Genomic DNA, 13667 nt, shown 5'->3' with positions numbered 1-13667 from the left:
TGACTTTTTCTGTCGGAATTTCCGACACACAAAGTTTGAGAGCTGGATCTAAAATTTTCCGACAACAAAATACGATCGTTTAAATTCCAATCGTGTGTAGACAATTCTGACGGACAAAGTGCCACGCATGCTCAGAATAAATTACGAGACGAAAGCTATTGGCTACTGGCCTCTTTATAGTCCTGTCGTACGTGTTGTACGTCACCTCGTTCTGAACAATCAGATTTTCTGACAACTTTGTCCGACCGTGTGTATGCAAAACAAGTTTGGGCCAAAATCCGTCGGAAAAATTTGTTGTCGTCGGAATGTCCGACCGTGTGTACAGGGCATTACGGTGTATTATTTTCTTACCATATATGTATATTGAAAATGAATGGCAATGTACATATACAGCATATTACTGTTAATTGAGGTAATCCATGATAAATCATGGGTTTTAGTGCACAATGCCATAAAAGATAGATGTGAATTAAGATTTATGTTTTCTGCCTCCTAGGCCAGCTGTCTTTTTCCAACATCCCCCATCCAACTCAGCTGGCTAGACTTGGTATATCAGTAACAAGATCAGATTTCACATTCATATAAGGCATGCTGGGGGCAGAGAGGCTAAAAGAGACAACTGTCTACCGCAGCATCAGTACATACAGAATGGACCAGTGGAGGACTGGGGACCTTTGGCCTTGGGGTGAAAATACATTCAGGTGTCCCTTACATATTTCTGTGGGTTATAGAAAGTGTATCATGCAAATTTTGCCATGGTTTTGCATTCATTGAAAGACATGGTGAAAGGTGGATGTTCCTAAACGACATTGCTTATTGGGCAACACATTTTCACAACCTCAGGCATTACCTTTTTTTGACCTCTTGGCATTTGGCCACACAGCTATACCACTTAAAGTGCTTGAAGACCTCCCTCTGACAGATCCTGTGATTGCATTTCAGAATGGCCACAAAATACCTAGTGTCACTGACTGTGGGTCCTGCTCTGGTCATATCTGAATAGCAAAGTATCTCTGCCACCAGCCAAACATATTCTATTAGTCCTGGCCTGAGGGGCAAATGTCCTCCTGCCTCCCATGAGTCCTCTCTTGGAACTGCCCCTAGGAGAGATAAGAAAACTTTTCCAAACCACACCAAAAAAACACACAAAAGGGTAATTTATCAAATTTGGAGATTACAGAATCTAGAGCAGCTGTGCATGGCACCCAATCAGCTTCTATTTTTCATTTTCAGAGCTTAACTGAACAAATTGAAGATAGAAGATGATTGGTTGCTAGTTGCCATGAACAGCTGTTCTAGATTCTGTCTATTCCAGTTTTGATTAATTTCTCTGATAGTATGTTCAGAGACAGTGGCAGTAAAGACCCAGTAAACAGTTATTCTGAAACTTTTTACTATACACAAGAAAACTTGGCTGTCTGCAAGTTTATGTGTGGATGGTGGGTGGTTGGTGGTTAGGAGATGCTCCTGGAGACCACCCTGTCATACAGGGTGGGGCAATTTGACCCTAATCAGGCAAATCGCCACTGCGTTTTCTCTTCCCTCTTTTGGATAGACTTCGTGATAGCGCGAAGACCGACATCTAGGGTACTTCTTCCTCCCTCCTTCCCCTCCAAAGTTTATATCCCCATTTTTTAGACTGAGTTCTCGGGGCAAGGGTTTTTTTTACAGTCGAGGTGTACTGATTGTTCAATAGACCACATACCTAGAAACTTGTTTACCAAACAGTTCTCAATGTATGGGATATTTGTTTGCTACCTATCTGATTGTAACTCTGGCACACTCTGAAATGTAATCTGTATTTTTTCCTTTTATGCAAACTAAAAACTTTTATGGAAAAAAAAAAAAAGGAGATGCTCCTGGACCTTTGGTCTCTGTGGTCATATAGAATTAAGACCAGGCTGCATTGAAAAGCTACTGCCTTTTGTCAGCAACAGTGCTACCTCTATCAGCCAAATCCATCTATAAATGTGTTGTAGAAAAACAAACTTTTTTTCTTTATTTTTTTTTTTTGTAATACAGAGTATTTTTTATGAGCTACCGCACATGGAAGAGAAATATATTTCCAAAATATTCAGGAAAGAAAAAATGATATATGTGACATATACAGTATGTACAATATATTATACATATACAGTATGTCACATTTATAAAATAAAAAATCTAAATATATTGGACATATATTTCTGTTCCATGTGTGGCTGTATTAAAAGAAATGAAAGACAATGGGACTGATTTATTTAGATTTATGAGATAATAAACTAACATATCCCTTAATTTAATATTTTTTTCTGATATCTGCATTGTCTTTATTCTCATGTAGCAACTTCCTTAGCACTTTGCTTCCAAAAACATACCACAGTAACAATGTTAATATAATTATTTTAACAGAAAGAAAAGGATGAACTGCAGATTCGAGCTGATGAGATTCAAGTTTCTATTAATTCTAACTTAACCTGTAAAGTGCGGAATATAACAGAACGGCCTGATGATGATATAATATTCTGTAAAACTGAAAGAGGCTCCTCCAAAAAAATAGATGTGGCTAAAATAGAAGTAGAGGTGAGTTATAAGAGCGGAAGAGAATCTAGGGAAATGGCTGTAGTTATCCAGGTTTCAGTGTTCCAATTTCAAATGGTGTGCAATCAAAACAGAGAGCAGTCATCTGTGGTGTGCCGCAATGCATGTTATTATGTCTTGGTTTGTTCTTGGGTTAATCATGGGTTTACACCGAGGCACAAATTTTAAAGATGAACTCTTGCCTCAAAAATATATTTAAATATATTCCTCAATAACCACAAAGGATATATGTCCACTTTATGTGCACCAAAAACCAGTTAGTAACTTGTAAAAGTAGTAATGACATCATCAGTTGTTTGTGGGGGACCTAGAAAGACCACCCACTACAAGGTGCCTGTATACTTTCTGTAAGTGCCTGTCCTAGCATGCCCTGCTGCAACTCTGCTTTCTGCATTGTAATTGACCATACCAAGTGCTTGCCCACATATATATATAAAACATACATGTTAAGTCTGACAGTAAAATAATTATTTAATCAGTTATGAAAGATGTTTCACTTTGGAAATGTTTTGCCTCTTATCTTTTTGTTTTCTGATATGGTTTGTGTTCTGATAATGTTAGAAAAAAAATAGGAAATTGTTTAACTTTGTGACTTATCAGTAGGCTTGTGACACAGTTATCATCATTTATGAAAACCAGTGCGTAAGAAAAACGTTTGCTACTTTTTAGAGCTATTGAACCTACAGTTTTCATTTTCTAAAGCAGCTTTCTCAACTACAGTTACATGGAACCCTAGGGTTCTTCTGAAGTTTGCTAAGTACCCACAGCTTATAAATCTTCTTTTTACATTAAAAGCTATATACAGGCATACCTCACTTTTAAGTGTTAGCTGGCTTTCCCCAGATAGTGCAGTAGGGGAGGATCTATGCATACAGGATCAAACAGCCTTTTTACACAATGCAGATGATTAACCCCTTAAGTTCCACAGTGAGTATAACAAGCATGCTATGCTGCATATACAGACAGATTTTACTGTTGTGGGTTTAGTAACACTTTAAGCAATGAGCAACAATCTCTGACATGAATTTGATCTTTTCAGTTATTTGTAAGGAGCAACTGGGAGCTGTAGAAATAGTAAATATTAGCAGGGGCTCACCAAAAGGCTGGGAAGTTATATTAAGGGCTCCTCCATGTTAGAAAGTTTGAGAAAGGCTGGTTTAAAATTTACAAATAAAATGTGAAGAATAAGAATAGTTGAAACAGCTCAGACAATTTTATCATTTAATAAACTGTCTCTGGAGGTTAGAGTGATCTTCACATGGGGCTGCAGCTGCAAGAAAAATAGTTTAAATAATGTACTCCTGGCATTGGGGAACTTGCCTAGAGGATGATAATTTGCATTGTGAGTGGGAATGGGTTAAAGTTTATGTTTGGACAAAAAAAAAAAAATATATATATATATATATATATATATATATATATATATATATATATATATATATATATATATATCTTTTTTTTCAGTATATTTCTCCAATACATGCACATTGTTCCATATTTTGTATCCTGAGCTGACAATTACTGCTTGGGAATTCAGTATAGTAGATGCACTGAGGTTGATCTACTAAAGCTCTGGAGCATTCACATCTTGGCGTTCCGAATCGTGAGCGGAATCTTGGTGATTCTGCCCATGATTCAAAATAGCGGCAAATTGTGGGACGCCCTTGGAATCCCTGTCACTTCCAATAGCACCCCGATCGTGGCGCGATTTTGCCATGATTGTCGTCTGACTAATCACGGTAAAATCATGCAAAAAGAATCACGGGACGCCTGTCGCCCAAAAGAAGTACAAGAGCTTTTTTTTTGATGATAGGTGTCCCGCGATTCTGTTTGTGCGATTTTACCACGATTGTTGTTTACTGAATGCAGCAAAACCATGCCACAATCGTTGTGCAATTGGAAGTGACAGGGATTGCACGGGTGTCCTGCGATTTGCTGCTATTTCAAATTGCAGCTCTTCTGCCCACGATTCGGAATGCTAAGTTGTGAACGGAGCCTTAAACTGGAGAATGCAAAATCCGGTGCAGCTCTGCAGGGCAGGTGGTGGGGGCCCCTGGGCTTGAGTCACTTTCGGGCCCTACCTTCTATACTTTGCTGTATTTATCGGCATATAACACGTGCCGGCATATAACACGCACTCCAAGTTTAGGAGGGAATTTTAAGGACAAAACTTTTAGGGGGGAAATTTAAGGAAAAACTTACATTTAAACCCATCAATGCAGCCTTATCAGTGTCCATCTGCAGCCTTGTCCATCCATCTGCAGCCTTCTCAGTGTCATTTGCAGTCTTGTCAGTGTAGCTTTGTCATTTGCAGCCTTGCCCCAGTATCATTTGCAGCCTTGTCATTTGCAGGCTTGTCATTGCAGTCTTGAAGTTTAAAAATGGCGCCGCAAAGCTTAATTGAACAAGCTGAAGTTAGAAGCTGATTTTTTACCAATGCACAGCTTCACCAGATTTTGCACTTTCCAGTTTTACTAAATCAACCTGTGTGATTGTGGGAAAATGTACATGTATTTTAGTACTGTACTGAATGTTTGGGTATTTTTGTATAGATATACACTTAAATATTGAAGAAAATATATATTCAGCGCAATATTCAAACTCAATAATAATGCAAAATAGTGCAAAATAACTATTAAGATATTAAGTAATACTCAGTAATTCAGTGTGTTAACCTACTAATGGGCTTAACGTGATTGCTGCCAACACCTCTCAGAGTGTATCCACATGTGACTCTTATTTCGAAACTTTCAAATAAATTCATGTGTAACGCAACCAAAAAAAAAAATTATTAATAAATTAAGTCCTCATAATATGCAAATTCCACTATTGTGCAACTTTAGGTGACAGTTCATAATAGCCAGTGACTTCAGTGACCACCACCTCTAGCTGGAATGCCTGTTCACCTCGAAAAGTTGATCCCACTACAGAGTCATGCACACCTGTTGTTATATCACTCAGGATACCACAGGAAAAAACAAATCCTCCTCCTGGTGTTCCTGGGCTACACTGACACCAACCTTCACTGACCTTCTCCTCAACTCTCCAAATGTAGACCCCCACTACAGAGTCACATATGCCTGATGATCGCTCTCTTGGGACACCCCGGGAACACAAGTCCTCCTCCTGGTATCTCTGGGCAGTGCAGATGCCCCCTTGTGATCTCAATCAGTCATGTGTGGCCATATAAAGACAAAGGCAAACCATAGTGCTCTCTGCTATTGACATTTACTTAAAACTTTACATAGGAATTAAAAATATTTACATAAATATGTGACAAACAAGCATATCATCAACTTTGTTGTGAATTGAAAAGACATTATGAATTGCAGCACTTCACACCTGTATGCATTACATTCTCCAATGAGCTTGTTCAGCAGGTCTGTAGTGGCAGGGCCGTCTTACTGAGCGGGCACCCTTTCACCTGGGGCCCCATTAGAGCCAGACAAATAGAAGAAGCATTGGGGAAAGGGAGTCAGGCTTAGCAGGCACAGGCAGTCCGGCGGGCAGGGCAGCCATCAGGGGGGTACAACCCATACACTGAGGGCCCGATTGTCTAGAAGGGCCCGGCTGTCTGGGGGGGGGGGGGGGGGGGGTGGGAGAAGGCAGGGACAGCTCCGTGGCTGCGCTGGATTTTGGAATGTGTGTGAGAGTCATTAAGCTGACATTGATCTCTTTGCTGCCCCCTCTGGTAAATCCCAGCATGTGCACCCCTCATGTGTCCTGCACAAGAGCTGGGGAGTGGGACAAGGAACACCACCTAACAAGTAAAGGCTGTTCTACAAGTAAGGGGGTTTGTGTGTGTGTCTGTGTACATGTGTGTGTCTGTGTACATGTGTGTGTGTGCCTGTGTGTGTCTGTGTACATGTGTATGTGTGTCTGTGTACATGTTTGAGTGTGTGTGTCTGTGTATGTGTACATGTGTGTCTGTGTACATGTGTGTGCCTATGTACATATGTGTGTGTCTGTGTATATTTGTACATGTGGGTGCGTGTGTACATGTGCATGTGTGTGTCTGTGTACATATGTATGCCTGTGTACGTGTGTGTGTGTGTGCCTGTGTACAGGGGTGTGTGTGTCTGTGTACCTGTGTGTGTTTGCCTGTGTACGTGTGTGTGGGTGTACATGTATGTTGTGTGTGTGTGTGCTTGTGTACGTGTGTGCGTGTGTCTGTGTACGTGTGTGTCTGTGTACATGTGTATGTGTGTCTCTTTATGTATGTGTCATATATACACATGTGAGGGAGGCTGCGAGCGTACAGGTGTGAGGTGCATAAATTGGCTCCATAGCATTACTTTGCCCAGGGGCCCATGATGCCAATAAGATGGCCCTGTGTAGTGGGGTCAACATTTCGAGGTGAACAGGCATTCCAGCCAGAGATGGTGGTCATTGAAGTCAGTGGATATTATGAACTGTCACCTAAAGTTGCTAAACGGTGGATTTATTATGAGGACTTTAGTTACTAGTAATTATTATTTTTGGTTGCGCTATGCTTGAAATTGTTTTAAAGTTTAATACTCCTAAATATCATAATTTTTAAAGTACCTTTTCAATGTATTTCTTTGATTGAGATCTTTTAGGCTCCATTCACACCTGAGCGTAGCGATTTACTGGCTTTTTCAGGCATTTTTTTCAGAGTTTTTTCAGCTTTTAACAAGATTTTAAAAGAGTTTTAGAAGCATATTAAAAGCATTAAGGGGAGGAGCACTAGGGGGAGGAGAGGGAGAGGTAATTAGGGGTGGAGTGCTGCTATAAGAGCAGAAAACGCTCGTAAAACTTCAAGCGTTTCTATTGAAGTCTATGGGGCCAAAAATGCTTGTAATCTGCCAAAAAGAAGCTCATGTACTTTCTTGAGCGACAGACATTTTGTTTCAAGCAACAGAATGCTCAGATGTGAACAGGGACCATTGAAACGAATGGGATTTGGCTTGTTGAGCATTTTAGAGCTACAAGCTTCAAGCAGAAAATCGATCAGGTGTGAACGGGCCTTAATGCTTGCTCCAAGTGTTTCTCTTTATTCTGGTGCACTGAATTCCATTTTGAGCTCTTTGTAGCATTTTTTTTTTTTGCTAATGCAATCTGTCAGCATAAAACTATGAATTAGGTGTTTCCACACCAGATGTGCTCATGCTTCTTCAAGGAGACTCTCTCACCAAGTAGGAGAGCCAGGATGAGCATGACAGCCTCAGAGTATCACTTTTTAAGACAGCAATGGCAGTTCCCATATCTATTCTGGCAGACTAATTTTCTTTTCAGGTACAATGACTAATTTCACCTTTTTCATTTTTAAAGGTTGTTTTGGGGAACTATACAAAGAAACTAGACAGATTATCAGGGACTTCCGTCTATATATATATACTTCTGGTTATTCCTCTTCTATTAGCTGTCGTTATTGGTAAGTGTTATATAACACTATTATCCTTTATACACAAAAGTTATAACACATCTACTAATATCTGAGCTTTAACCACTTGACTTTCGGAAGATTTACCCATCACCCATCACCCATGACCAGGCCATTTTTTGCAATACAGCACTGTGTTACACTGTTTAACAATTTAAGGTTTAATTTAAACAACATTTGCAAATATATGAGGAAGCCACACTACCTTGGCTCCTCTGTATAGTGCAGCCATAGCCTAATAAGCACCTTTGGTGGTCAGAGGAGCTAAGGGTCACACAGGAAGATCGTCCATCTTGTTGACAAGTCTCCCTACCACCCGGCTGAATCCTACATTGTTCGTGCTAGGTGAGTGTGGGAAGAAAAGTATTATAATGCACCAACAGGCAATGATCATTATGAATCTGTGGGTTTGCACAAAGCACTCCAAGGTTATCAGATATCTCCCTGCTTGTTGTGTTTTTTAGGAAATATCTGCCCTTTCATGGTACTCCCTAAAGCAACCCCGTGGTTTGTCCAAGCAGGGGAAAGCAAGAGGTTTGGTTTAATGTTCCTTCCCCTAGCAGCACAAAAAACAAGTTTCCTTTTCTTTGTTCCCCTGCTTCTGCATTTGGAGTAAAGAAAGATACCCCTGTTTAAAGCAAGCCATAGATGAATCAATTTTCTTTCGTCCACCACTGGTGGAAGGAAAGAAAATTGATCAATCTCCCCGGGAATGCCTCCCGCAGGACTATTGCATTATTCTGACAGTAGGGGGGGGGGGGGGCTTCCCAGCAAACAGAATACAATGAGTAATGATAGCAACTATAGCCTCTGGCAGTGATTACATGTAGAAAAATCTGACAGGCTGATTGTACCCAAGTTGATCGATGAATCAACTTGCGTTCAATCAGCCTGCCCATACATGGATTGAAATTGGTCTGGTCCATGCTGAACCCGCCCAATTTTGATCCATGTTTGGCCAGCTTAAAAGAAAGAGTATGTGGTTTGACTTTTTTTTCTGAATCATACTTACCTAGGTCGATGCAGCATTGGTCTGATGCTCCATCTGTCCCCCACTGGCTCCAACACTGAAAACCGAGCAGTCCCAAACCACTGGGGTGGAAGCGGCCGGCTCAGGCTCTCATCGCCTTATCGAGAGGCTGAGCCAAGTGCTGGTCCAAGGATGTGGGCAGATCTTGACTTCATTGTCGTGATCTTGCCCGAGCTCGGACCAGCTCTCTGGTGTCAGCCAACAGCAGGCCTCAGCCCGCTGTTTGCTGAAAGCGGGTCACAGGAGTGCAGAACGAACTGCACTCCTGTAATCCACAGAAAACGAGCTTTGGCTGTACTTCTTCTTTAAGTTCTGAGTATATCTAGTCAAAGCTAATACAGGGCTGGAAACTCTCTCCCCACCCCCGCAGGAGAGCACTAGTGATGGGCTCGGGCGTGTTTGAAACCTCATGTGCCCGATCCCGCCAGGAAGCCAACACTGCACAGCACTAATCCGCAGATGCACAGAGCGGGAAATGTCTCACTGCCTGTGATTAGCACTGTGTGGGATCAGGCATGTGCGGTTTCGAACACGCCCAAGCCCATTTCTACTGAGTACCATAATATGCAATTGCCAGCCATCAGAACTGTCACAGGAGAGTCTCAGATATTTTCTTCACTGTTAGATAAATATAGTGGCGGGGAAGCAAACCAAAAGTGAGGGGAGGGGCAATTAAAGATTGTGTATTTTTTTTTTATTTTAGTTCTGTGTGCTTTTGGGTATTTCCTCCAGATATGTGCAATAATCCAGAAAAAAAACACCCTTGTTAATGTTGACCCTCCACTTGTAGTTTAAGTGCCTTAACATGCGTTGCAATTGCACTTTGTTGCAGTGGAACTTTAGTCAGAAAATTAGGTTCTGCTAGATCACTTCAGGTTGGCTCCTTTTGCAAGTATAGCTATGTAAAACATTAAAAATAAGTGCTTATACTGTTCAAAATCCAGTAATACACTGAATCACCCTGCTGTGCACATGTTTAGTTGATCTCTATTTTTGGCACTGTGTGCTGAAACTCAGAGCCATAGCCTCAGGCCGCGTACACACGGGCGGACTGTCTGACGGACTTGGTCCGCTGAAACGTGTTTCAGCGGACAATCCGCTCGTGTGTGGGCTTCAGCTGACCTTTTCAGCGGACAGTCTGGCGGACTAAGTCTTTCGGAATTTCCGTAATATTGTCCGTCCAAACTTGGTTTCAGCGGACAGTCCGCTCGTGAGTAGGCAAGTTGGACGGACTAAGTATGGCGCATGCTCAGAAAGGATTTACACGGCCGAAGGTTGCATTGCAGTGTATTGGACCTCGTATTTCTAGTCCCGTCGTACGTGCTGTACACGTCATCGCGCAAGCTTTCAGCGGACTGTCTGTTCGTCGTGTGTGGTCAAGTCCGTTCATTCAAAAGTAGGGCGGACTGTCTGTCGGATTGTCTGACGGACTTAGTTGGACGGATAGTCCGCCCGTGTGTACGCGGCCTAAGATTTACTGCTGCTTTGGGGCTCTAGGCTTCAGCAAAATGGCAGCCTCCAGCAAGACGAAAATGGAGCAATGCTGGAGGCAATTTACAGCACACACTATTTTGGGCAGGATAATTAATAATGTGGAATGTATATTCCTTGCTAAAGAACATAATTTTTTATCAAATTGTTATGAGTAAAAAAGAATTTTAATGAATGGTTTGTAATGCTTGAAAAAATAGATGCTGTCTGCGTTATTTTTCGTCATGCAGTGTAACACACAAGACATGTGGAAGTGAAAGCTTTGAAGGTGCATTTGGGTGCCATTTCCAGTGAATGCTCCCGCAGCTCAACATGATTAGTAGAAATTGGCCTTTAACTGCACATAATCCATTCAAACCTCTTCTGAGACACTGGAGGTTTTGAAGAGCTCAGCAGCACTACTTTGCTGTATATATGGGAAGGGATTTAGATTGGTACCAGTATGGTTCACGTAGTCCTCAACAGTGGAGATCCCACTCTATATGCCTGGTATGTGCAGTGAGGCCGCGTACACATGCGGGGACTGTTCGCCCAACTTTGTCCGCTGAACAGTGTTTGGGCGGACAGTCCGCTCGTGTGTGGGCTTTCAGCGGACAGTTTCAGCGAACAGTCCGCTGAACAAGGTTTTTCGGAATTTCCGAAAAACTGTCCGCTGAAACCTTGTTTCAGCGAATAGTTCCCTCGTGTGTAGGCTTGTTCGACAAACTAAGTTCCGCGCATGCTCAGAAAGGCTTTACACGCCGAAAGTTATAATGCAGTGTATAGGACGTCGTATTTTTCGTCCCGTCGTACGTGCCGTTCACGTCATCGCGCACGGTTTCAGCAAACTGTTCGTTCGTCGTGTGTGGCCATGTCCGTCCATGCTAATTTTGAGCGGACTGTTTGCCGAAACTGTTTGACGGACAAAGTTGGGCGAACAGTCCCCGCGTGTGTACGCGGCCTCAGTGTGAGTGGAAGGAGAGACGTTTTATTTCTGGTAAAAAAAAAATGGATCAAAGTACAAAAATGCCAACACTTCTGCTGCAACATTACAGAATCATTGACAAATGTATTTGCATCAATGGAGCATTCCAGGGTTTGCTAGGTAATACCACCCATTTGTGATTTTCCACCTTTTTTTAAGGAACTTCAGTTTTACAGCATGCCGTTTTGGTGCTTTATAAGTAAATGTAAAAATGCCTAGCAATATGCAGCAAATTACCAATGAAATCAACAGGAATAAAAAATATATTGCTTACACATAGTCCCCTTTTAATGTTACCATGCTTCCAAAAGTGATACATGTATTGGAGAATTCAAAAGCCTCCCAGTAGCACTCAGTGATAATGAAGCAGAGCACGCACAAGCAAAAAATGACTCAATGGGGGCTATTTACTAAAGGAAAATTCACTTTGCACTGCAAGTGCCCTTGGAAGTAAAGTCGCTGTAGATCCGAGGGGGACATGCAAGGAAAATAAAAGACAGAATTTTAGCCTGCACATGATTGGATGATAAAATCAGCAGTGCTTTCACTCATTTCAGATCTACCCCTTAGATTTAGAGTGACTGCACTTCCAAGTGAACTTTCATTGCATTTTCAAGTGCACTTGCAGTGCAAAGTAGATTTGCCTTTCGTAAATAACCCCCAATGTGTAGGATGCAGGCATATCCCACTTTTAAGTACACAATGAGGTTTATTTACTAAAGCTGGAAAGTGCAAAATCAGGCTCACTTCTGCATGGAAACCAATGAGCTTTCAGATTTTATTACCAAAGCTTAATTGAACAAGCTGAGTTTAGAAGGTCATTGGTTTCTATGTAGAAGTGAGCCTGATTTTGCACTTTCTAGCTTTAGTAAATAAACCCCATTGTGTACTTAAAAGTGGGGTATGCCTGTACTCATTTCCATACTAGCTGTCATGGCAGTTTCAGGAGATAAGTCAGAATAGTTCATAGTCTATATTAAAAAACCTTAACAGCTCCTCCATTAGATACCACAGAAAGAGTTTGTTTTATAGCTCTTTGATTTCTTATGCTATGATTTGTGTTCATTTATATTTCCTGTGTCACCATCCAGCTACCTGTATAATAACCAGGTACAAATCATCACAGCTAAGTGAGCAACAGAGGAAGAAGTTGGAACAGCTGGAGTGCGACATTAGACAGGAAATACGTGATGGTATGTAACCTTTGGCAAAAAATGTGTTTCAGTGCTGTTGGCATATTGAGCTCAAAGTTTCCTAACACATCATGGCAACACACCTTGAGTTGTGACTCCGCCACTCCACAACCTGACAGGATTGTGAGGCATGCACATGAAAGAAATGATAACCTACAAAGACTTGTAGTTAAGAGAAAAAAAGGTCAGGGTGGTTAAAAATTGTACTCTGATATTCTTTGCTCTCTATTGATAATTCAGAATTAAGCTGTTGCTGTGAGCATGCTGCCCTACATTTATTGATTAGTGGATGTTCTTGTAAAGTAAAATTATTACAGTTGCATCTTTCTCAAAATATTGATCACCCTGTATTATTACTTTATAAAAAGGTAGATAAAATTGTGCTGTGGTTTTGCACAACCTACTGGACCATTGGGGAGGTGGGAGTTTTGGATCCTACCCCGCCAACTCCCTCCAGTAATCATTGATTTATTTATTCCCCCCCCCTTTTTTTTTTTCCTCTCGCATCTTCTAATATATGTGTGATGATTAGGATATGTACACATAGAGAGCTGACAGATGGAGGAGGCCGTGACCTTAGCCGACAGAGGGCGACATTTAGCTTAAGTCGAACCCTACACCATCTAGTGATGATAAACGTAGTCACCCTCCCAGTGTGGCCGACGGCCTCCATCACGTAGCTCATATATTTAGAGTATTACTGATAGCAGAGATTATGCTATATACAATGGTATACCTCTTTTCCCTCCAGCAGAAAACGTCCTGTCTTCTCCTCAAACACCTAGGGAAACCGGGGTTCAAGGCCAACCTTTTAGAGTCAAGTAAAACATACCTATGCCCCACGCACTGACCGCCAATCACCCTCTTGATACCCGCCATTACTTGACTTATCTCTCTCCCTGTAAACCAGAACCGGGTGTAGGCCACGGTTATTCCTATAGGGATACCAGCTACACACATAAATACATCTAGCTGAGAGAATCCTATGCTCTGAAAACCGGGTCC

At 41.6% G+C, this 13667-nt stretch overlaps 1 protein-coding gene across 1 annotated transcript in view; it reads left to right on the top strand.

The window, feature by feature from the left end:
- PLXNC1 (plexin C1) overlaps positions 1-13667 on the top strand; it is a 160330-nt gene that overhangs the window by 81434 nt on the left and 65229 nt on the right. Inside the window, exons 14-16 of the mRNA XM_077470617.1 lie at positions 2392-2562; positions 7873-7975; positions 12561-12662. Coding sequence (XP_077326743.1) covers positions 2392-2562; positions 7873-7975; positions 12561-12662 — 376 coding nt within the window. The remainder of the gene's footprint in view (positions 1-2391; positions 2563-7872; positions 7976-12560; positions 12663-13667) is intronic.

This window comes from Lithobates pipiens, unplaced genomic scaffold, assembly GCF_037356315.1.
Source record: "Lithobates pipiens isolate NorthernLeopardFrog02 unplaced genomic scaffold, aLitPip1_a1.2 Scaffold_8, whole genome shotgun sequence".
Classification (NCBI taxonomy): domain Eukaryota; kingdom Metazoa; phylum Chordata; class Amphibia; order Anura; family Ranidae; genus Lithobates; species Lithobates pipiens.
This window is presented reverse-complemented; position numbering and strand designations above follow the sequence as displayed.